This window comes from Sinocyclocheilus anshuiensis, unplaced genomic scaffold (genome assembly GCF_001515605.1).
Source record: "Sinocyclocheilus anshuiensis isolate Anshui unplaced genomic scaffold, SAMN03320099.WGS_v1.1 scaffold63, whole genome shotgun sequence".
NCBI lineage: Eukaryota > Metazoa > Chordata > Actinopteri > Cypriniformes > Cyprinidae > Sinocyclocheilus > Sinocyclocheilus anshuiensis.
Genome location: NW_015552625.1, coordinates 1,569,199 through 1,592,998, shown reverse-complemented (window position 1 = coordinate 1,592,998; position 23,800 = coordinate 1,569,199). Strand labels below are relative to the sequence as shown.

The following is a 23,800-nucleotide window of genomic DNA, read 5'->3' as shown; positions in this document are numbered from 1 at the left end:
ACTTCTCATCTACTCTTCTCTTTTATCATCTTGGCCTGACATCTGCAATTGCAGTGAGCTGCTAAACGTCCGCTGCTGTAATGAGCATGTGTGATTATAGCCTCCAAAAGCAATGGCTAATTTGCCAAATCTGAGAACCGTAAGACCCAATGTTTTGCTGCTTGTCAGAGAAAGAAACAATAAGACAGAGAAAGAAAAACATGGCTGACCTCAGCAACCCTTTCTAGCAGGGGCTCCAACCAGTGTTCATTACACTCGCAGTGGCTGTCAAGGAAGGTTAGTACATTGGCCGTGGCCGCATCCGCCCCTCTGACTCGGGATCGCATCAAGCCTGAGAACAGACACAACACAACACACAAACACCGGATTGAGACTCAAAAGCACTGAACTATGCAGAAGGTTGTCCTCCCTGTATTCTAACCTAATGATCACACAAGTGTGCAGGGAACCAAAATGACAGTCCAACATACACGTCAAAAGTACTGGTATTTTGGGTACTTCACAAGTTTGTTGTGTTCCAAAAGATGTTTTGGAAAAAGTAATGGTATGATGCCCGTGTATTTTTAGGTTAGTTCTCTCTGAAGGGAATGAAGGGAAGCAGACATAAAATCACCTATTGAATATGAACACAAAATTAAGCCATAAAAGGAAAAAAGGAGAACCTCTGGGAGTATCAGTGTTAATGCATCATATCTAATCATGCATTGCATTTTTAATTAAAATTATTTTTATTTTTTTTCTGAATGTTTATTTGAATACTTTATAATGTTGGTAGGTACCTAAAAATAATCTGGTGGTGATATTAAATCATATAAAATAATCTAATGCTGGTATTTTTTGCCTTATTTTATTATCATCTATTTAACTTGTAATTACTTGGGGAAAAAATAATTTAAAACAACGCACAACAAACACACAAAAAAACAAAAAATCAACCAAAAAACAACATGGTTGTTACCATACCGCATGGGACGATGTAAGCAAAGAAAACACTTTCTTCTCTCTAAAATATAATAAGAGAAAGCTCATCTAGTGGCTCATGGGGAGACCTAAAAATCAATTTTCAAGCACTGAGAAACATTAAATATTAATTAACCTGTTTGGCTCTTTGTAACAAAATCTATATAATCTTCATGAGCACAGGTTTATTATTTATTCATTTATTTTTTGACATTTAATCTAACATTAATTTACTACGATCTTTACCAGAGAGAGTACATGTTAGTTCTTTCTTTTCTTTAACATCAAGTAATTTGTGTTTCAAAAAAGATTTTTGCAAGCAAATACAAGGAGCTTGTTCAGTTGGACTGAAATAGGATTTGAACGAAAGGCTTTGGATACGAATAAACAAACTGCAGTTTTGGCTACAGAACAGCATTTTTTGCTTGACAGATATATAAAACAGCTTCCAAAAATACACTCCAGCTCATAACAGACCATTTGCTTTTCTCTTCTTTAATTTTCTCCATATTTGCACCTATGAAGTATGCAGCGCTTGTAATGACTTCATGCTGAGGCTGGTCACAATTAGTCGCAATAGTAAAACTTCAGCTATTTTTAATAGACGCCTAGATTTTAATGACCAAACAAGAGCTGCTAGTAAAGGGCCACTGGTCCTCAGTGCTGATCCTAGACTTCTGGGGGCCCTACGCAAAACTGTGTCGGGGAAAGTGCTTGAGAAACAGTATCTCTTCCGCGGCTCGGTAAGCTTTCAACTTGTTTTTTTAGTCTCGAGCAAGACTGTACGACATTCACATTACATGATTTGACTGATTTTTACGTAGAAAGGGCAATGATCATTCATGTTTTCATAACCACTGGCCAAATTCAAAAACGAAAATTAAATCATCTTTGAGAGCAAGGGGGCCCCCCTGGTGTTTCGGGGGCCCTACGCAGCTTGCGTATTTTGCGTATAGGGAGGATCGGCTCTGCTGGTTCTTACATATTAACTAGGGTATAGTTTTGATTAACAATGTTACTGTGATTCAGAGGGTTATAAATCACTCACCCTCTCGACGATCGTTCCGTAAGACTCTGACTTTCTCGATTTTCCCAAGTAAGGCACCATCTTCAGCTGAAAGCCCAGAGAAAACATTGTGTCAGCTCAAGTGTTCAGGGCAATACATCTCTTCTATTATATATGCAGTAGTTAATATACACAGGAGGAATGTGGTAAAATGTGCCAGTGGGCAACTTGTGTCACTTCGTTAATCCAGAAAAAGTCGGCACAATTTTGTAAATGTCACCATATATTTAGAAAGGGCACATCATGTACAGCTTGCTACAAACTTCTTTTTGGTCTTGAGAAACTTTAGGGCAGGGAACTACAGGTCAAACTTCTTGAGTGCTGGCCAACAGAAACCCATCACAAATGTTTTTCCACAAAGTTACATACTGAAGAAGCCACTTCATCTCAGAGTTAAATGAAACCACAAGGTAGGAGCATAATTTCATATTTTCTTGAAACCTTAATTGACTGTGTCCCTTTTTTGACATTTCTTTGGTCATATGTTACCAACTAATAAAAATTAATAGCAGACACACTGAAATATAATCGGGTGCACTAGTTTTACCTCCATCTGAATTCTCCTTGCCTACAGATGACAATTTGATTAAAAAGGGGGCACAGATACCAAACTCTCCACTACATATTGTGAAAACAAAAACTTGAAATGAAAATGTAACGGACAGTTCTGAAAGAGCATTATGTCCAAAAACAAAGACCATATTCAAATGCCAATATGCAAAAGTAGGATCACAAACCACACATGTAAAACCACAGAAGAAAGACGAGGAATAATAAGTCCAGTGCCTGCCAGGTTCCCTGCAGCAGAGCGTTATAGAGGAGGGCTGCATTGCTTTCAGGACAGGGTTCATACAGAGTTCAGACATCTGAAGAGGTCACACTAGGGGTTTGACATCCAAAAAAACAAAAAGTGCAATGGGCTGGGGACTCGGGAACACGGTTGGTGCCATGACGACACACTTTATACAATCAAATCTCAGTTGGACTGTTGTCGTGTTCTGCTATATGGATGTACTGCATGATTTATGTTGAGAAAACAAGAGTGTGTGATGATAAAATAACTTGTACAGGGTAAAACACTGACCAAAAACCATGATGAAACCGATTGTATATGATTGTGAGATGATTTAAGTTCTGTACCATTTAGTTGGATTGGTATCTAAAGATCAAAACACTTACGGCTGTCACTGTAGTCGTCCACCAAGATGATCTCTTTGACCAGATGAGAAGGACTCTTCTTCAGCACACTGAAGACAGGAAAAGAGGACGGGTTGAATGCATGTTTATGCTTAAGTGTAGAGAGAGAAAGAAATCTTAGTCTAGATCTTAGTAGATATGTCAAAAGTAGAGGTACGTTATTGTTCAATAGTTTATAGGATAATTTTTAGTTTAAAAAAAAAAAAATCATGTAATATTTGTATTACATGAGGATGCATTCACATTAAAGACATTAAAATTGTTATAAAAAAAATAATGTTTCTTTTGAACATTATATTCATCAAAGAATCCTGAGAAGAAAAATATTCCACACAAATATTAAGCAGCATAAGGATTTTCAACATAAGTAACATAAATTTTACTAATATTTCACAATATTACTGTTCACTGTATTTCTGATCAAATATATGCAGCCACGGTGAGCTTTCCTTCAAAAAAGTTATACCGACCCCAAACTTTGGATAGCAGTGTACTTCTGTACTAAAGTGCATATGTGACATAATATTCTGTATTAAACACTATAATGTAAACACAGTCTAGTAGACAGTAATATGTAATAATTTGTAATATGAATTACAAAAATTAACAACAAAAAAACATGCACTTCTCTTAATTTGTGCTTTATTACTGACTGCTTACTTTATTTAAAAATATATATATTAATAATTAATATATAATTATTATAATTAAAATTTATTTTAAACTCCTTAATTTAAATAAAGGAGTGTGCTCAATAATAGTTTTGCTGTATTCAAATTAGTAAAAAAAATAGTGAAATTCTACTGGTAATGGCATCAAGATGTTTCTATGGTGACAATCCCACATCACAGTGCATTAAAAACTGTTATTTGACATGACGTCTCACCTGACCACAGTGCGCAGCAGGGCTGAACGGGCCTCGTTGTGGAAAGTGATAACCACACTGGAAGCAGGAAGATCTGTCCTCCACTGTTTGTGACGACAACTGAGAGAGAGAGAGAGAAAAAGAAGATATATTAACATATAGGCAACCACCAGTATATTTTCTTCAGAAATCGAGTCAAGTACAATTGATGATCAACTGTTCAACTGACTAGTTGAAGCATTCGAAAACGTAATGAGACTGATGGGATTTGTATTGAAGAGAAGCTCTACACAGTGAAAACCCATTGTCACACCGCTACACCTGAATGCAGTCTCACACCCTCAGAGGAGCTCAAAGCCCACATTCATTTAATGCTTCTCTGAGGCTGAGATGGACAGGAGGTCATGCATGCTTAAACTCTCTGGACTCGCGTCTCCAAACATGCACACACATATATGTGCACAGTATAAAGGTTTCAGCTACACACACCCACTGTTTATATCCCAGAGGTTTTAATTAGACAGCTATGGGTCTAATCCTCTGGTTTCCTAGCACCTCTCATCGAGGATAAGAGCACACAATGCTTCCTCTGCACTGATGCCATCGATTTTGTGGCCACTGGATGCCTGGCAGGGGAATCGGGGTCAATTCCTCCTACACTGCTGTTAAACAACAGGTCAGGGTTGAGAGCCCACCATCAGAGACTCCAAACTGACTTCAGAAAAGGGATGAGATTAGAGTCATCCATGACACTAATTCTACACACTTGGCATCCTATTTAATTCCATTACGGCCAGAGAAATCACATTCATAAAGGTATAAGGTGGTACATCTATATTTTTCCCCAACTTTTTTCAATCTTTGCATTGAATGTGTATAGGCATTTCAACTATTTTACACTCCTTGACTTCTTGGGAATACATTAAGGGGCCAGCACACATTTCTAGCCCTGTTTGCTGGAGGTCTCGGGAGGAATAACTGTGCAGTAGGCCATTAATAGAATGGCCGCTTTGACTAGAAGACAAGCACTTTTTAGAGCATATCCCATTGGCATGCTTCCCTCCGCTGGCCTCCAACCACCCAGCATGGCACCAAATAAACTCTCAAATACTTCCACTGCTGCAGCTTAAGTCAGTAGCTAATAGAATAAATGTTCTGGTCTCAGTGTGCTGAATGCACGCTTCTATGTTTTAAGCTTTTGATTAACTAATCAATATTTGTAATTAATTTAAGCTGTAATTAAACACCAATATTTGAAAAATTATGACCCCAGTAAAATAAAGATAATGTAAAAACACTGCAATGACAACAGCATTGAATAGATAACAAAAACGCATGGCAACTTAAAAATATATTTTAAATTAATATTTATATAATTAATATATTATTTAGAAAATGCATAAAATTCATATTTATACATTTCATATCTAAAATGATTTGCTAATTTTACAGTATAAGTTTCATACATAAAATTCTATTTTTGTTAATTATCATAATATGTTTAATAGAGAAACACGCATTCATATGGAAAATTTCTAATTTTAGATTACATTAATGTGCAGTTGCTGTGCATTAAACACCAATATTTGAATGATCTCTTATCAATTTTACTGGAATCTTCATATTTCTCTGCAAATACATTGCATGATGACAACAGCACTGAATAGACAAAATAGCATGGCAATTCAAAAATATATTAAATTAATAATTACAGAAAATAAATATAATATTTAGAAAATGTATAAAATCAATATTAACTCTCTACCATGTTTTGCTTGTTGGGGAGGGGTATTGTCCACTATTTGTTAAATATGACAAATACTCATGTGTTTGATCCACCTCATTCATCACAGCTAATATTTTTACAACATTAATGTACACTTGCTACACAATTATGAGCAGTGTAGGGAAGACACTTCACTGCAGCAATGTAAAGACAAGAGACTAAACAAGAAACACATCATGTGCAGAAAGACATCATTCATTAATACATTGGCAAGCAGGTCCTTTTTTTTTTCTATTAGAGCAGCGGTCCGAACACCAGACACAGGCTGCGGCCTCAGCTAGACAACAACTACACCCGCCAAAAACATTTCCAATAAGACACGTGGCCTGCTGCCATCAGGGGTAACACAACAGAAGCAGAGTCTCTCAGGAGTAAACAAAGAGCATGTGTTCCTCATTACCAGCTTAGGTAAGCGTTTAACAGAGGGATTTAAGACTAGTGCGCTTCATTCTTTCAGCTCTGGCCTGGGTAAATTTACTAGAAGGTAATGGAGCATATTCTCCTTACTTTTGGGAGAAAATACATAAGGTTGGCATTCCAGCAAGCAAACTATAACGCTCTGACCTTTAAAAAGGTCTCGCGGCCGTTTTAAACGCAAGGTTTGTGCGTCTTCTGCGCTGAGCGTGACTACGGCATTGGGAATGCAGCTCACGCGCTGCAGGGATGGTGAAAGAGCAGCGATAAGAAGACTTACAACAAGGATAATGTCATTTGCAGCATCAGCAGCTCTCCAGGAGGGAAACTGACTGACATATAGTGACAAGACGTTTACATGCAACTGCACAGACGAACACTGCTCAAGCCAAACACATTTACAGCATCAAACCCAGAGACGACTTCCACTGCTTATCAGAACGAATGGACAACATGCATTTTAAAGGAGACACTGCAGCATAAATGACCATCTAAACCAGTGTTTCTCAACCCTGGTCCTGGGCGCCCCCCAGCACTGCACATTTTGTGTGTCTCCCTAATCAAACACACCTGATTCAACTCATTAGCTCATTAAAAGAAACTCCAGGACCTGAAATGGGTGTCAGATAAGGGAGACATACAAAATGTGCAGTGTTGGGGGGCGCTCAGGACCAGGGTTGAGAAACACTGATCTAAACCAAAGAAGGGCAAGCCAAATTCTTGGATATTAAAGCATTCCTTTCTGAATATGTATTATGATGAATACGCTTTTGCACATCCCATTTTAATTCTCTGTGCAATGCCTGTAACACTGCAGAAACCATTAAATGATCTAATATGACAGAACACTTAAATTTAGAGTCTTTTCATTCCAGTTTCCATCTTGGAATTGTACTGAATTCATCTTGGTGGTCTATTCAGTCATACAATAAGCCTTCAATATTTAATAATATTAATAAAAACATTAAGTTTTAATTTGTTAACATCTATTTTTGTTAGAAATAAAAACATGTTAATCAATAGCTTCAGCCTTAGACTTACAAATCTGTGAAGGCTCTGTATATTTGCTGAAAGCAGAAGCTGCAGCAGCTATCTGAGGTTATTTCTCTGAATTCTTCTCTTACCAGCAGTTAAAACATTTCAAGTTAATACTAACATTAAATATTATCTATTCATCTAGTAAGTTGAGGTCTAGGTCAGAGCTGACAGAGCAGCAATGTTCAGCAAAGTGCACTGCCCCCTCATTTAGATGCACGCTCTTTTATCATTCGACTGCGCTCCATTCCAGAAAAAATCTATTTTAAAAATTCACAAAATAAAATACAGCCAAACACACTATAATTGCAGGAAAGAACCTAATGCATTTCAGATTACAACTAGTTTAAATAAAAAAGCACATGCCGTGGTCCTTTTCGACGCGATCGACCCGGGTCCCCTTTTTTTCTCCCTTTTCATATCTCATATCACATTGGAAAGGCATTTATTTTCAATAAAAATGAAGGAAATAATCGAAAAGTTTAATTAAATTGATAATTTACACTCATAACGTTATTATTGCATACTGTTTTATAATTTACTACAATACTGAGGTGCAGATAATTGCCACTATTTGCATGGCTATTTGCACTTAGTGTAATAAACTTTTAACTTTCTATTCATCAAAGAATAGAATACTGAAACAAACATCACAGTTTCCACAAATATTAAGCAATATATCATAAGAAAAACAATAGAGAATATTGTTACATTGTCATTGTTACAATAGAAATATTATTTTAAATTGTAATAATATTTCAAAATATTACTGTTGTTCCTGCATGTTAAATCTTCCTGCATGTGCAGCCTAGGTAAGCATAAGAGAAAAAAACAACCCAAACTTGATGGTAGTGCACATCAATAAAATATCTGAACTCTTGACCTCGTGTCTAAAAGAAATTTCCTGTCGCTAATGTTTACATTATAACCCACCTTTCACGGAAGGAGATGAGAAGTATTTGGTAAATCGTAACAGAATATGATCTGAACATCTTGCTCGGTTCAGGTCAGGTCACACGTGACGGTCTCCAACACACATCCATTTACAATGCAATTTGAACTCTGTCCAACCGAACCATAGTCAACAACGTTTGAGAGCCGTGCCAGTAACATCCCCTGCCAAATGACTAAAACAGACATCCAGCTGACGTGAGATTACGATGCCCAAGAATAAACATGTCAACCATTATGTACTCAACACAATCTACCCCCCCCCACACTTCACACATACAGCGGGGGCCAGATGTCCGAGACCACTTTGGGATTTTTAAAAATGTGAAACAAAGAAACGTCAAGTAAAATAAGTATGCACTACTGATTTTCTAGGTCTCTATACAAATAACTTAATTTAAGTCATTGATAATGTGACTTTCCGTACAGACGGTTATATGTTCTTGCTTCCATTGACGCTCAAGATGCTCTTTGGATCACGGAGAACGTGTTCGTCAAGTTTTACACAACCTGTAATAAACATTTGAAAGGCAAATTTAATCAAAATGCACATTTGTCCATTATTTGCAAACATATCCAGTGTTTTCCCCTTACTAGTGTTGCATTCTCTTTATTTTCCTTTTTAGCTCCAAAGCACACTCATGGGAGGAGGGCAGACAAAACATTTCACAGCAATTGTACAAATGTGACAAATCAAACTTTGGACCTGGAGGGATCAGATCGATATGAAATACTGACACAAAGAGGGGAAATGGTACTGGGCAGTGCGAGCGAGAAACACATCTTAATTACACAGTCATACAACAGTGGGTCAATGTTTGCTTATGTGGCTCATGGAGACTTCGGTCGATGACTTCACGACTGCTCTGCCAGTTGCAGCGGTTGGCAGCACTGTGAGATATTCCCAAAAGCCAGGCAGACACCGGCCAAAGCACACAGTAGTTTTTCTGCAAGAAAGGGCCAGAGCTCAGACGGTTCAGAGGGATTTTGAAAACCAGGCTGGCTTAAAAAGGTCATGCTGAAGAGAGTGAGGAAAGAAAAGATGAACAGATGTCCTTGCTGCTTGATGTATCTCCAGAAACTCAACAAAAAAAGTAGGTTCTCATCATTCAGAGATCTGTTACCGGCTTATTGATGCAAATATCGGCTGCTGGGCTTAGTGAAGCACCATAAATTAAAGCTCTGCTCCCAGAAAGCAGAATATTCAATTCTGTCCATACTCTTAACTCAGGAGCTGTTCACGCAGGATGCGTTCATGTGAACTAAAACAGCTAAAGGCACATGACACGTGTCTTGAAATGCATTGTTTAGGGATGCGTAATATATCTCTTACCAGATTTTTTTATGTATCGGTATTGTACGATATTGGAAAATATGCATACTCATTTCCTTTATTTTTACAGTCAGATACTGACAAAACAGTATATAATCACCGATGTACGATACTGGATAGTATGCTTGCTCATTTTCCCTGTTTTTACATTCAGATTTCCTTTTCCATAATCTAACACTCACTTAACCTTAATAATAATGATTGTTGTTGCTGCTGTTCTTTATGTTTGTTTTATTATTGTTTTATATGTGGTATTATTTGTATTATTAACAATAAAAATTATAATTGCTTTTATTCCTGTTCCAGCATTCTAAGAGCTCTGGCAGAGACACTTACATGATAATAATAGATATTCATAACAATTAACAAAATAGACAAAGGTTTTATGGTGTTGTGAATAAATGGTAAAGACTAACTTAAATTAATAAAACGATCTAAAAATAACTTTTTTTTAGACTTTTTAAGAGATATTAAGATATTTTTGATGAAATCCGAGAGCATGCGTTGTGGTACTCTTGTGAATGCGTGTCGAAGACTCACACGGAAGAGAAGAAATTGTTGAATAGTCATTATTTTAGGTTTTGTTTGCGCACAAAAATATTCTCGTAGATTCATAACATTACAGTTGAACCACTGATGTCACATGGACTATTTTAACGATGTCCTTATTAACTTTCAGGGCTACCTTTCTTGCGCTGCTGTCTATGCTGGGTCACAAAGCTCTTGGATTATCAAAAATATCTTAATTTGTGTTCCGAAGATGAACAAAGGTCTTACGGTTTTTAACAACATGAGGGTCAATAATTAAGGATTTTTTATTTTTTTTTTCTGGTGAACTATGTCTTTAAATGACTGATTTTAGTGTTTACTGTTTGTCAATTTATTTAGAATTTTGCCATTTATTGATTTATTGGCCATAAAATGAAAATAATTATATGCTTAATAATATTATATTGTAACATTGATGAATGTCAGATGTCAGTCAAACACAGGTTAATTTAGAAAAACAATCTAAAAACAGCAAAGGGCGGATGCAAGAACGTGTCCTGTGTGAACGGTGAAGAGTCACCGCATTTATTTAAACCACAATCCGGTGGTAAAAGGGCACTTGAATTCCTGGAATTATGAGCTGGATTTTTAAATAGTAACAAACATCCAATTCCTAAACTGTACATTGACATCTCAAGGTGGGAAATGGACGCCTTGAAGTCAGGAACTTGAAGTGTTCAAGTGACCTGCCGTAGTACCGTGTAAACAACACAGTCACGCCAACAATGAACATTCCTTCCTGTAACCACAAATCACAACAAGTTAGTGTTGTGACTTTTTTTTGGTCAATATATTGCATAGGACTATTTTTAAATGTTTTTATTTTTCTAATTAAGGGTCAAGTTCATCCCTGTGCAATGGGAGGGTAATTTCCTAAGAGGGCAGCATCTCCCAAGCAGCCTGTTTATGTTGAGCGGAGAAGCGACAAGATGGCTGCCCTCCTCTTGACAAGTCTTCCTGCATGTCAGCAGTAAATCAGCGAGTCCTGGGACCCAGCCCTGCACTGCAGGCCTTCAGTGGAAACAATGGTGGAAGACAGCACTCACTAGCCAACCTCAACAGTCTGCACCTTCACCCCACACGCTGGGCTCTTCAAACGCATGTGTCAGTGCACATGCTGGCTGTGGCAGGACCACAGACTGAGGCGATGGTGGTGAATGTTTTAGGAGCATTTTCCTGCCCACTTTGCTTTCAATGTTTCTCCATAAAGCTTTTAATAGACCAATGAATGCCATGTCCACAAGTGTAATATAACTAAAACACATGATTAAACCATACTTAACCAAAGTATTAAAAATGGCAAACCCCCAAGCAACATAAATTAAAAATTCATACTATTTTTTTCAGAACTAAAGCCTTTGCTATATTGGGAAACATCTGCAGATCTGCAGTTTTGAAAACGCAAACTTTTTTTTTTATTAACACCATATGTCCACACAAACGCTAAATAATCTCAAAATATTTTTTTTTATGAATTAATCACAAGTGTAATATAACTAAAACACATGATTAAACCATACTTAACCAAAGTATTAAAAATGGCAAACCCCCAAGCAACATAAATTAAAAATTCATACTATTTTTTTCAGAACTAAAGCCTTTGCTATATTGGGAAACATCTGCAGAACTTTTTTTTTTATTAACACCATATGTCCACACAAACGCTAAATAATCTCAAAATATTTTTTCATATTAGATTATTTTACTTTAAAGTATGGCACATATTCAACTGGAAAACATCTTTAAAATTTAAAATATAAAAATACTCAATACTCTAAGAGGTTGATTGATATTTCTCTGAATTAATCATGTGTTTTTAAAAAGGCAATAAAAGATTGTTGTGCAGATACTAATAAAATCTGTATACTGAATGTGTTCATTTTAGAGTTTATTATGTGACCAAAATACCAAAGATAAAAATTCTATACATAATGCAGAGCATGACTCAAGTATCTACAAACTGAAATACACCAGGACTCTTATTTCTAAATATCTATGGGCCACTACAGCTGCTTATTATACAAATGAGGGAGACAAAATGTGCACGTTTTCAACCATCTATAACATTACAATATAAACACCATAATGTAAACAATGTCATAATTCATCAACAGTAGATCATGAGTAATCGCTTGGCATAAATGCACGCTATTCATTGATTGTAGAATGCGCAGTGTTTTGACCTTGAATGCTCAGCACTCACATTTATTTAATTCAATCACAGCCTTTTGAAGTTTAATAATCACATTTGGCTGTGTCACGAATCCAGTTTTTTTCATCCCCAAATAGAAGACCTCTTAAAATGATAATTAAGACTTGTGACCATAAACCTGATAAAACTGATTTAAAACATTTTTAAGAACACACTGTGACCCTGCAAATATCATGCTTGAAATATCCAGAGCAATCTGTTTCTGACTAACATCAGGTAGTTAAAAAAAGAGCACTAATTCATCATAGCGTTCACGACAGCTAATTCAGAGGCAACAACTGGCTGTGGGAACAATTTATGTTCGTTTAAGCACAACCAAGCCCCCCATAGCTTTTACATCAGCCCTGTGAGATATGGGAAATACATTTCTGGTGAAGATGAACAAGATGTTTTGTGTGAAGATATCTAGGCTGTCTGAATCACAACATCTGGTCATTATAAAACATCAGTAACATGAGTGTTTGATGGAAACCTCATTTTCTCATGCAATCGATACAGTCTCAGCTAAGTGCAGCTCTAATGATGTGACAGTATGTTCAGGGGACCAGATAATATTTCTAAGTTTCTTTTGAAACTTGAGTTAAGCCATATTTAAACTACACTAGAAAGGCAAGTTTGTGTAAAAATAAATAATAAATCAGTGGCACTACCACTTTGTGTTGCTTTTCAATGGATTTGGGTTTAATTATTATTACTAAAGTCCACTTCTAATGAGTTTTTGCACAAAATAATTGTTTTACATGACTATTTTTCTCTCTCTCTGACTCTATAAAATTAAACGGCCTGTCTTTTACCAATTATAATACCGTTCAAAAGTTTGGGTTCAGTAAAATTACTTTGGTTTGAAAGAAGTGAATAGTTTTATTCAGCAAGGATGCATTTAATTTGATCAAAAACAACAGTAAAAACATTTGTCACAAAAGATTTCGGTAACACTTTCTATGAAGCCCGTATTTATAATACACTATAATGTTATATGAATAATCATAACAACACTTATAATACATCATAACACTTACCCATTTGTGGTTATAACTTTAACAGTATGATTCTTTATAACACACAATCAACACCATATTAAATTGACTTCATTTACAGATTAATGGACTCCATATCTTCACATTGTTTATTTCTGATCTGCACAGTATCTTACCACAGCTTGTGAGTGGTTACATGTTGACTGTTTCCTGTGGAGCTAATGTTAATTAATTGATGTGAGCTTTATACTCCAACTGAAAAAAAATGCAATGTTTAAAAATGGTTACATTTTATTTTGATGGTCCCCTTAATCAGTCGACTATACGCAACTTTACAACTACATGCCAACTAACTCTCATTAGAGTATTAGTATGCTCAAGAATGGTAGAATCTAGTATGGTAGAATAAGTTGACGTACTTGCAAAGACACTTATAGTCAGTTTATCTGTTGGTTGACCATCAAAATAAAGTGTTAGCAAATATTTACAGTAGCAGACATACTAATACTCTAATGACCGCTAGTTGATATGTAGTTGCAGAGTCACTTATCAACAGCTGTTTAAAGGGTACCATCAAAATAATCAAACTGATATTACAATAAAAATAGTTCAAAGCAAATGTGTCATATTACACATTCATCTGATCTGATATCTGATCTTATGGCTGTTTGAGAGAATTTTTTTTTTATTATTATTATGGCAAGATATGAGAAATATAATCCATTGTAAAAGTGGATGCAACGTGTTCATTGTGTTATAAATCATCATACTCTTAAAAGCTATAACCACAAATAAGTAAATATTTTAATATATTAAAACTGTTCTTATGAATATTCATGAGATGATACAACATATTATAAGGTTTTTTATAATGCATTATGCATTCATTCTAATGCCTTAAGAATACCCTTATAATGTATTATAAATACGGGCTTCATAGAAAGTGTTACCATTTCTACTTCATATAAATGTGGTTCTTTTGAACGTTCTATTCACCAAAGAATCCTGAAAAACAAAGCATCACAGTTGTGCTGCTTAACATTTTTGCCAAAACTTTTCAACATTGACAATAATAAGAAATGTTTCTTGATCAGCAAATCAGAATGAGTTCTGAAGGATCATGTGACACTGGAGTAATGACTGCTGAAAATTCAGCTTTGCACAGTAATAAAGGAATTAATTACATTTTAAAACAGAAAGCAGTTACTTTAAATTGTAATAATATTTCACAAAATTACTGTTGTACTGTATTGTTTTGTCTCAAATAACTGCATCCTTGGTGAGCAAAAAACTTTTATTTAAAATCCTTATACGACCCCAAACGTTTGATTGGCCGTTTACCTTTAAAACTTGTGTGCAATGCCTTCTTGACATGTAAAAAGACTGGACTTAAATGATTATGAAACTTGTTATAAATAAAATTCAGACCGGGTAAGTTGGTGAACACTGAAGAGGCATTGTTAAGGTGCAAATGTGGGTGGTCAAGCATTTTTCTAACATCAAAAAGTAGCCCAAGTTAGCAAAACTGTTTTGCTGAATTCAGAACTTCTTCTACTGTCCTTTCATCGAGAGAGAGAGAGAGGGAAAAAAAAGAGAGTACAGTACATTAAACTGGTGATGGAAAACTTCATGTGGACATCTTACCGGGCATTTTACAGCTTTTAAACAATTCTTACAAATGAATCCTAAAATGCAAAGATGCAAAGTAAACCTGTCAGAACTGAATGGTTTTGCTAAACATATGCAACATTATTTGACACAGGGAGCGGTGAATGGGAAAAAATGAGTGCCCAGATATTCCCATTCGTGTCGTCAGCAAATATGACGTTCCTTCAGATGACTCAGTAGTAAATGATTTTACCATGCGAGACCTTTCAGCTTAAACACAAGTGTGACTGTTACAGCTGATGAGATTCATAACACCCAAGACCATTTACTGCATCTAAGAGGACAAGCTCATTCTCCATTTAAACTACTCCTTTATTTTCCACTTATACATTCAGCGCTCTACTCATATTGTCAATCCTGCCTTGACATCTCTGACAGCCATTTAAGCCCTGAAGACAATCTGCTACTTTGCCACCTCAAGGACACTGTGACCGACAGATGGATGAATATGAAGTTTTGAAAGCCTCACTGATTTGCTGGGGAAGTGCTTTTCATGCATTTTCCTATCATTGTGCTGTGTAAGCATCTCTCATCAAATGACAGGCCTCTTTATGATAATCCAAAATTAATTTAGCACATTCATTTTGACTGACTTTATCACAAAGAAGCACTGACACTTCTTCACATTCACTATGTGCTGTAAAGTAAGGCACACTACATAATAAATTAGGCAATGGAAAAACCTTACATAGTAAGGCAAATGCTCAGTGTAACATGAACAGTCCATTATTAGTGGAAAGGGTGCTTTAATACTCAACAGAACCAAAGGAAACGGGTTTAATTAGATTTTGTGCTGAGCAGCATGAGTCTAATGTTCAGATATGTGAGTAACTTCACTTTAAATAATACTTTTAATAAACTTAATTCACCTATGAAAAGTGTCACCACACTTTGGAAATGGGCTTCTTAAACTAAACTGTAGCTCTCCTTAAATATAAGAGAATTGAGTAAATCCTATAAAATTAGACATCAAGTTAATTCAATGGAATCTCTGACAGCTAACTACTATTGTCTAAAGAACAAGCAAGCCTGCAAAAAGTAATATTTTATTTGGACATATGCTAACATTGCAGTAAGAAAGATCTTTTTAAAAATATATTAATACTTTTATTAAAGAAGGATGCATTAAACTGATTAAAAAAAATTGCAGTAAACATTTATGATGTTACAAAATAAAAGTATGATATTTAGAATTTTCTATACATTAAATCCTAAAAAATGTATCATTGTTTTCACTAAAAATATTAAGCAGCATAACTATTTCCAGCACTGGTAATAATAAATGCATCATGAGCACCAAATCAGCATGTCAGAATGATTTCTGAAGGATCATGTGACACTGAAGACTGGAGTAATGATGCTGAAAATGCAGCTTTGCCAACATAGGAACAAGTTAAGTTTGAAAAATATATTGAAATAATATTTGGAAATGTATTCTGATCAAATAAACTCAGTTTTGTTAGGCACAAGACACTTATTTAAAAAAAAAAAAAAAAAGAGGATAGTGTATTGAACTGGTTTGAAATACAATATGTGAACATTGTTCTGTGTAGCAGCATACCCAACAATCTTTACTTGTATTCTCCCCAAAGTCTCTCATGTTGTTCAAAAACACATTAAATCCGCTTTGCATCGTGGCCGCATCACCACTTTGGGTGTGCATTATTTTCGAATAATTCAACGGCCCGTCGTCAATTATTCCTAACTTCATTTCAACATTTACCTATGCAAAGCATCCTAGGACCTGAAAATCCCAAACAAATAAAGATGATTCGATGTTGTTCCAATGCAAACAAAGTAAGTAAACTTCTATTACACTAATTCATCGGATTGCATGCAATGAAAACAGGGCTCCAGACAAAAAAATCGAGTAAGGAGCTATTGGCTCCTACAAGAAAAAAACTTTTTTTAGGTGCCACAGAATAAATGTGTTTTATTTATTTTATTATTATTTTTTTTTTACATTTTAACATTTCAATCATACTGTCATGTGTTTATGTCTTATCTTTTCTTGACTTTATCAGCATTTTAATCCATCTTGTAGATGACCTGGAAACTAAGGTTCACTTAAAGTGGGAACTAAATGTCTTTTTCAACTTGAAATATACAGTCACAAAGAATTGTTCATTACACAGAATCTGTACCAATATCGTGGCCCATAAGCATCACTTGGCCACTGAGTTTGGACTCCTCCTCAATGCATCCTGTAAATGTTGTCATACACTCTTAAAAATAAAGGTGCTTCACGATGCCATAGAAGAACCTTTTTTGTCTAAACGGTTTCATAAAGAACCTTTAACATCTGAAAAGGTTTCACAAAAGGTTCTTTGTGGCGAAAGAAGGTTCTTCAGATTATAAAAAGTTGAGAAAGAGATTGTTTTTAAAGAACCTTTGACTGAATGATTCTTTAAGGAACCAAAAATGGTTCCGTGAAGAATCTTTTAAGCACCTTTTATTTTTAAGAGTTATGTCTTTCACACTTTAAGTCTGTTTTTCTTAATTAGTAATTTTATAGGAGGAGTTGAATCATGTAGACAACAGGTTAAGTAAAAATATTCATATGCAATAGCGCATAAATATAGTAAAACACTCCTCTTTATAGTTATTTTTCTAGCTGACTGATGAGCTTATGGACACCGAATGGTTATTCTGAGGTAAATGTATATTACGTTTTACACTTTCTATGTAGTTTTACAAGCTTTACACGTTTTCCGCAGTTTGAAACACTGAATGAGCTTTTACATGAGACATTTCAGTAAGTTGTACTGTAGGCTCTCTTATAAAATAGCCTACCTTTTTATGTTAATTCATGTTCATTATGTACTATAGTAGTAAAGAGAAAGATATAATGGGTTCACTTGCCGCTTGAACTGAGGTGCTAAAGTGATCGCGCCTGCCGCATTAAAGAGCGCCAAAACTGTATTTATTGTTTGACTTTCGTTATGAATTTGGAATAATTTTAAATCTGGTACTTTGTTTATTAAAAAGTATCGAAGCACAAAGCTTTTTGCATTACTGGACGGCAAGTGCGCTTCAAATAATATGAAGTTCACGCATTAACAGAACACAGCATATAGACTAAGATCTTGATAAGAAGAAGCCATAATATTAAGGATTATAAACGAGAATTGTTAACGATATTGCCAATATCCACACAGCTGACAGCTTTACCTGTTGTAGTTTGTTCAAGTTGTGCACGAAATAGACTCTGCTTTTGTGCACTTTCACTTCGCACATCTCCGTCATTTCGATCTCTCTCGCGCTGCACAACTGAGCTGCGTTTATCAGTTGTGCGTCAACGCTGCTGTGCTGCAGAGATGAGGACTGTTTGAAACTCTTTTTTCCACTAAAACTTTGATGTGCATCGTCTCAATTTAATACGTAAACATAACAAAAGATGTGATCGCAAAACAATCAGGAAAAAATGCATTACATGCAAATTTTGAAGTTATAACATGTAAATACATATAGGCCTAGTCACCAGTGGCGACCTCAGCAAAAACTTCACTCGCAAATTAATATTTTTGGTCACAAATGCGACTGTTTTAGTCGCAGTCTGGAGCCCTGGAAAATATGTTGTGAAATAAATTCAGTAACTGAGTTGAGCATTAGCTCATTTCAATGAAGTGACCTGAACAAGAAGCAAAGCTCTGTTTCTTGAGTGTTAACTGAATGAGTTGAGCTAAAAACTCGACCGGAACTTACTGGTCATGTCTGGTGTCAGGGATACTGCGGTCCATTCTGAGTTTGTCACTCTCAACCTGGTTGAACTTGTTGCGGGCGTAGGGATCCTGCCCTGGCCTCACCACTGTAGCTCCCACGTACAGGTCCTGGTCAAAGTCCTGCCACCTAACCTTCCCTGAAAAAGTGACAAAAATGATTAAACACTGGATGTCAGACAAAAAAAGAACATCTAGATCTTTGCAACAAAAAAAGACCAAATACATTTTGTTTTTCTTGTCATTTCCATTACCAAAAGGCTGACTTTTACCCAGTGTACAAATAAATCAAATACTGTGGATTGATTGCTTTAACATACTGACTGAGTAGGCTACTTTCCATTCGAACAACTCTGAAACTATCAATTTGTCAGTAAGTACATGTCCATAGACACCTATATCACTCCAGACATCAGGCTTGTCATTTACCAAAGACAAATGTCCACACTATAATATAAAGAACAAAGGTGTACTTTATCTTTTTTTATTTGTATTGAATGAAATACTCATGTTTCTTAGAAACATCTTTTTTTAGCCAAGACAAAAACTCTGAATGCACTGCTGCCCATTATTACATTATAAATCACAGTCACCCAAAAGAACGTGAAAGGAGCTGGCTAGACATCTTTAGTTGATTACAACCCAGGTGAATCTGTCAAAGAAGACATTTGCCAAATGATAATATATGAGGATATTTGCCAAATGGAGCCATTCCACAACAGTCTGCCTTAAATGATTTCCCAACCACAAGCTTAGCTTTTCCTCAACAAAAAGTGTTATTTTTCCATTTTGATGTTAGTCACATCCCACGGTAACAGGGCAGCAATCGCCGTTGTCATTGAGTTAAATGGCAGAGATGGCTACGATGATACTTAGACCTCAGAAACATGAGGCAGAATTCGATTATGTTATCTATCATTACAAAAGACTATAAGCAATTAATTTAGCAGGGCTCTGGCAAACGTCTTCTGTATTATAAATAGGCCGACCTGAGTGAGAATTACATGCCACTGATGCCATCGATTCAAAGGCCAAGACCATGGCCACGAGAATTGTTAATGAACAAGGGACAACATTTCAAATTAGGAGCAGAACCGAAAGGGAAAGCCAAACTCTTAGATATGGTCCATAAGTCTTAAAAAAAGTGAAAAGTGAAGTGACGTGGCCAAGTATGGTGACCCATACTAGGAATTAGTGCTCTGCATTTAACCCATCCAAAGTGCACACACATAGCAGTGAACATGCACACCATGAACACACACCGCCCGGGGAGCAGTTGGGGGTTTGGTGCCTTGCTCAAGGGCACCTCAGTCGTGGTATTGAAGGTGGAAGAGAGCGCTGTACATTCACTCCCCCCACCTACAATCCCTGCCGGTACGAGACTCGAACCCGCAACCTTTGGGTTACGAGTCTGACTCTCTAACCATTAGGCCACGACACATTCCAAAGTCGGAACCACTTCATTATACACTACACCATGTTTCTATAATGTTCATTTCTATAAACATCTAGCAGTTTCATGTAAGCTTTTAGAAAGCTTAAACAAAACAAACCAAACATAAATATTCATTTTAATATAACAACACCACCACCACCACAAATACAAAAAAAAAAAACAGTTACAGTGGAGCATATACCCTTGTCTTTTTAACTAGTCTATCCTTCCCAATGGTTCCAAACCAGAATCCTCATGGTGAAATCAAATACTCTGAAGTGCAATAACCGCTGGTGATCATTTGTCAACATTATGAAACCCATAAATGTCCCTGAAAGGTACTAAAGGGGACCCGCGCTCAATCCTGCCAACTAATCGTGTTGAACATGCATAAAAGATTCATTCAAGCAGATGAAGAGTCTCTGTTCAAGCCATCTGGGAGAATTCAAAAGTTCAACTTTCATCAGCAAAAAATACTGGCACTTTACTATTACGCTGCACACTAGAATCGGGTGATTTATTTGTAAAAAGCAAGAGTCAGGTAAATCAAAATGCATAGGCGTCAATAGATCAACGTTACGCTCTGTGCACAACAGTGATGTAATCTAGGACACACAAGTTAATGAAAGCTGAGGTTAATTATCCTGAACTGCAATGCACCAAATGCACCGATCCACCAAAGGGTGACAGCCACATTTATAACAGCCCTGTCACACAATTTAAAAGTCAACCTTCTGCGATGGCTGGGACAGAACGATTATAAAAAGGTTATCTCTATAGCTCCGGCCTGTAATTTAGGTAAAAAAGATGCCCACAGAAAGTTAGAGTAAAGAATCAAAGTCTGGCATCTCCAATGCAATGTACAACACCGCTGAAAGCTCAGTGAGAACACCCAGAAAAAACACAAACTCTCCTTGTGCGAGGTCGATAGCTCGTCCCACGGCAGAGGACTGTAGGGCTGTCATCAGACTAATTAGCTGCTCAAAGGAGAACAGTCTCAACTGCGACCTCCACACTTCACTTGACACTGCAAGATTCTAGACAAAGTGCTCTCCGACACACAGCATGCACACATAGCCGGGGAGCGGGAGGAAGAGTGTGAACACCACTTTCCAGGCCGAAACACTACATGGTAACGTAATCTATTCCTCAATCCTACCCACAGTGAGCACATACTTCATGCTTGGTTGCAAAATTTAATATACATTTAATATTACTAAAAATTTCAGAAGTCTTTTTTATTCCAGATCTTCTTGATTTAATTGGTGCACCAAACAATTATTCTAAAATAAATATGTTAGATCATGATTGAAGAAAAACATTTGGGAAACACTAATGTAGTGCTAGTGACTCATTCACAGAATCCAAAAGAACTTTGGATGGAATAAAAATTGTATTATTTTGGCCATGATTTCAATGCAAGTTGCAGTAATGTCCCCTTAACGTTTATAATTTTAATTTAGTGCCACACATACTTTTTTCTATCATATCTGTATCATATCTACTGTAAATATTTGAAGGTTCTTTCAACTTCACTTAAAATTGACAACAAATTTTTCACTGAATTACATATATATTATGTATGTATATATGTGTGTGTGTGTGTGCTGTGACTCAAACGGAGTTTTTTTTTAAACAGTGCCTCTGAATCATAAACTGAACCAATCATTCAACTCACTTCCTAAGTGATTCAGCTCAGATGACTCACTCGCTCTCTCAACTACAGGTTATTGCTTGGAAATGACCCGAGAATGAAAATGCTAATTGTATGGTTATTTGTTACCAAGTTTTTATTTCCATGTTCTTCGAAAGGAAAAGGGGAAGAAAAAAAATCAAACAGGAACAACGTGAGGTGAGCAGATGGCAATTTTAGGCACACTATCACTTTAAATCTGTTCTCTTAATTATTACAGATGAAATCAGGTACTCCTGGGTGAGTGTTCTGCTTCGTGGAAATCTTTTGGGAGACCTAAATTACAAGAGTAACACAGGGAGACGAGAAACTACTGATGATTCCCCGAAACAGTGCCTGGGAGAACAACAACAGACAGCAAACATTGTAATGCATGCGACGACACATGAATGTAATCTGATGTTTATGACAAATTTAATAGAACAGCTCTCCATGGACCCCAGTTCCAGAGCGATTGCATGACAGAGAAACTAATGAGCTAAATAAATAATGCATTTGCAACCTTACTACAATACTGCTTTTAAATGCAGCCAGTCTATAAAAAGCACATGTTAATATCTAAGGCTTAATGTATTAAGCAGCCCAGTTTTGGTTGGATCACAAAGGAGTACATTACCAAAAGGGAATAAAGTGTGAAGACACTGAGTTCTTGTCTTCAGGCCAGTAATAAAGTCACTCTCAAATCACTCTCATGCATTTTTAGGTGCCCTCAAGTGAAATTTTCTACACCTACTTCTGCAGTAAACCTCAGGTTAAGTTCTGTAGTAAACCTCAGGTTAAGTTCTGTTTACGGGAGAAGAAAAACTACGGGAGAAGATTATTCATCTGGGATGGAAAAAGAAAACTTGAATTAAGAGAGCGGGCTAATCCTAACATGAGCCAATTATGCACATGGGTTGTCAGGTTGGCTCTTACCTGGAGGAAGGGTCTCTAGGCTGTGGGCTTTGTCATCTGCATTGCTGTGTGATTGAATTCTGTTTGAATTAATGCCACTCCAGTCATCCTGCCAAAGAGAGTAAAAGATCATGAGCATAAAGGCATACTACACGGGTTAAAATGGCAATTGAACAACAAATTAAAGAGAAACTGGTTATGAGCAAGCGGTTACGGCTGTTGTAGTAAGTCAGTGGTGCCTTTGGTACTATAGTAAAACAATTATACATTTTTCTTCATGCAGACTCCAAAAGGACAGAAGAAGATATTTTTGTCAAATTAGTCCAAACCTAAAAACTCAAGATTACTTCAAATCTAATTTATTCTACATTGAATTAGGTCCAATTTTAATAATACAGAAAAAGTTCATTTCAGTCTAGGCTAGTTGCTGTAGTAACCGCAGATCTCATGACCAGGAGCTTATGCTGTGTTGCAGCTCTTTTTTCTCCTGGTGAGTTTGATCAAATCCACTCATTTTCTTTTAAGGGGAATTCAAGCAGCATATAATCAACAGAGGTGAACAGTTCAGGGAAACAGGATGCATTCTAGGGCCGTGCGATTAATCGAAATCGAATCGAAATCGCGATTTGAGACGTTGCGATTTCCTAATCGCAAAGCCTGCGATGTGGCGCATTAAATATCGCATGCGATTTATCGTGCAGCCCTAATACAAAGTGACCCAACATTTGGTTTTCAACCACTAAAATAGGTAATATTCAACAATCTGAAAATGGAGCCTCATTGAGATCCCCACATCTCTGGGACTGAACGATGTAGGTCTTTGAAAATGAAGATTCCAAACAGAGATGCACCGACTGCAATTTCACAAGTAAAAAGTCAGTAATAAAATAAGAACACATAAAAAAATTTCAAACAACAGCACAAATAAATGCAATAAAATAAAGAGAGCTAAGAAACTAAGTTTTTCAGGATAAGTAAGTTTTTATTCAGGTAAGAAATACTACAGAAATTAAAGTAATCAAATGTAAAATAACACATCCAGTGTT

At 36.2% G+C, this 23,800-nt stretch overlaps 1 protein-coding gene across 2 annotated transcripts in view; it reads right to left on the bottom strand.

The window, feature by feature from the left end:
• Nucleotides 1-23,800, bottom strand: part of galnt2 (UDP-N-acetyl-alpha-D-galactosamine:polypeptide N-acetylgalactosaminyltransferase 2) — a 91,968-nt gene that overhangs the window by 11,211 nt on the left and 56,957 nt on the right. For both annotated transcript variants that reach the window (XM_016457784.1, XM_016457785.1), the window contains exons 2-7: nt 22,776-22,863; nt 18,719-18,872; nt 4,110-4,208; nt 3,206-3,273; nt 2,009-2,074; nt 210-331 (exon numbers count right to left, since the gene is read on the bottom strand). In XM_016457784.1, the coding sequence (XP_016313270.1) occupies nt 210-331; nt 2,009-2,074; nt 3,206-3,273; nt 4,110-4,208; nt 18,719-18,872; nt 22,776-22,863 (597 nt within the window). The remainder of the gene's footprint in view (nt 1-209; nt 332-2,008; nt 2,075-3,205; nt 3,274-4,109; nt 4,209-18,718; nt 18,873-22,775; nt 22,864-23,800) is intronic.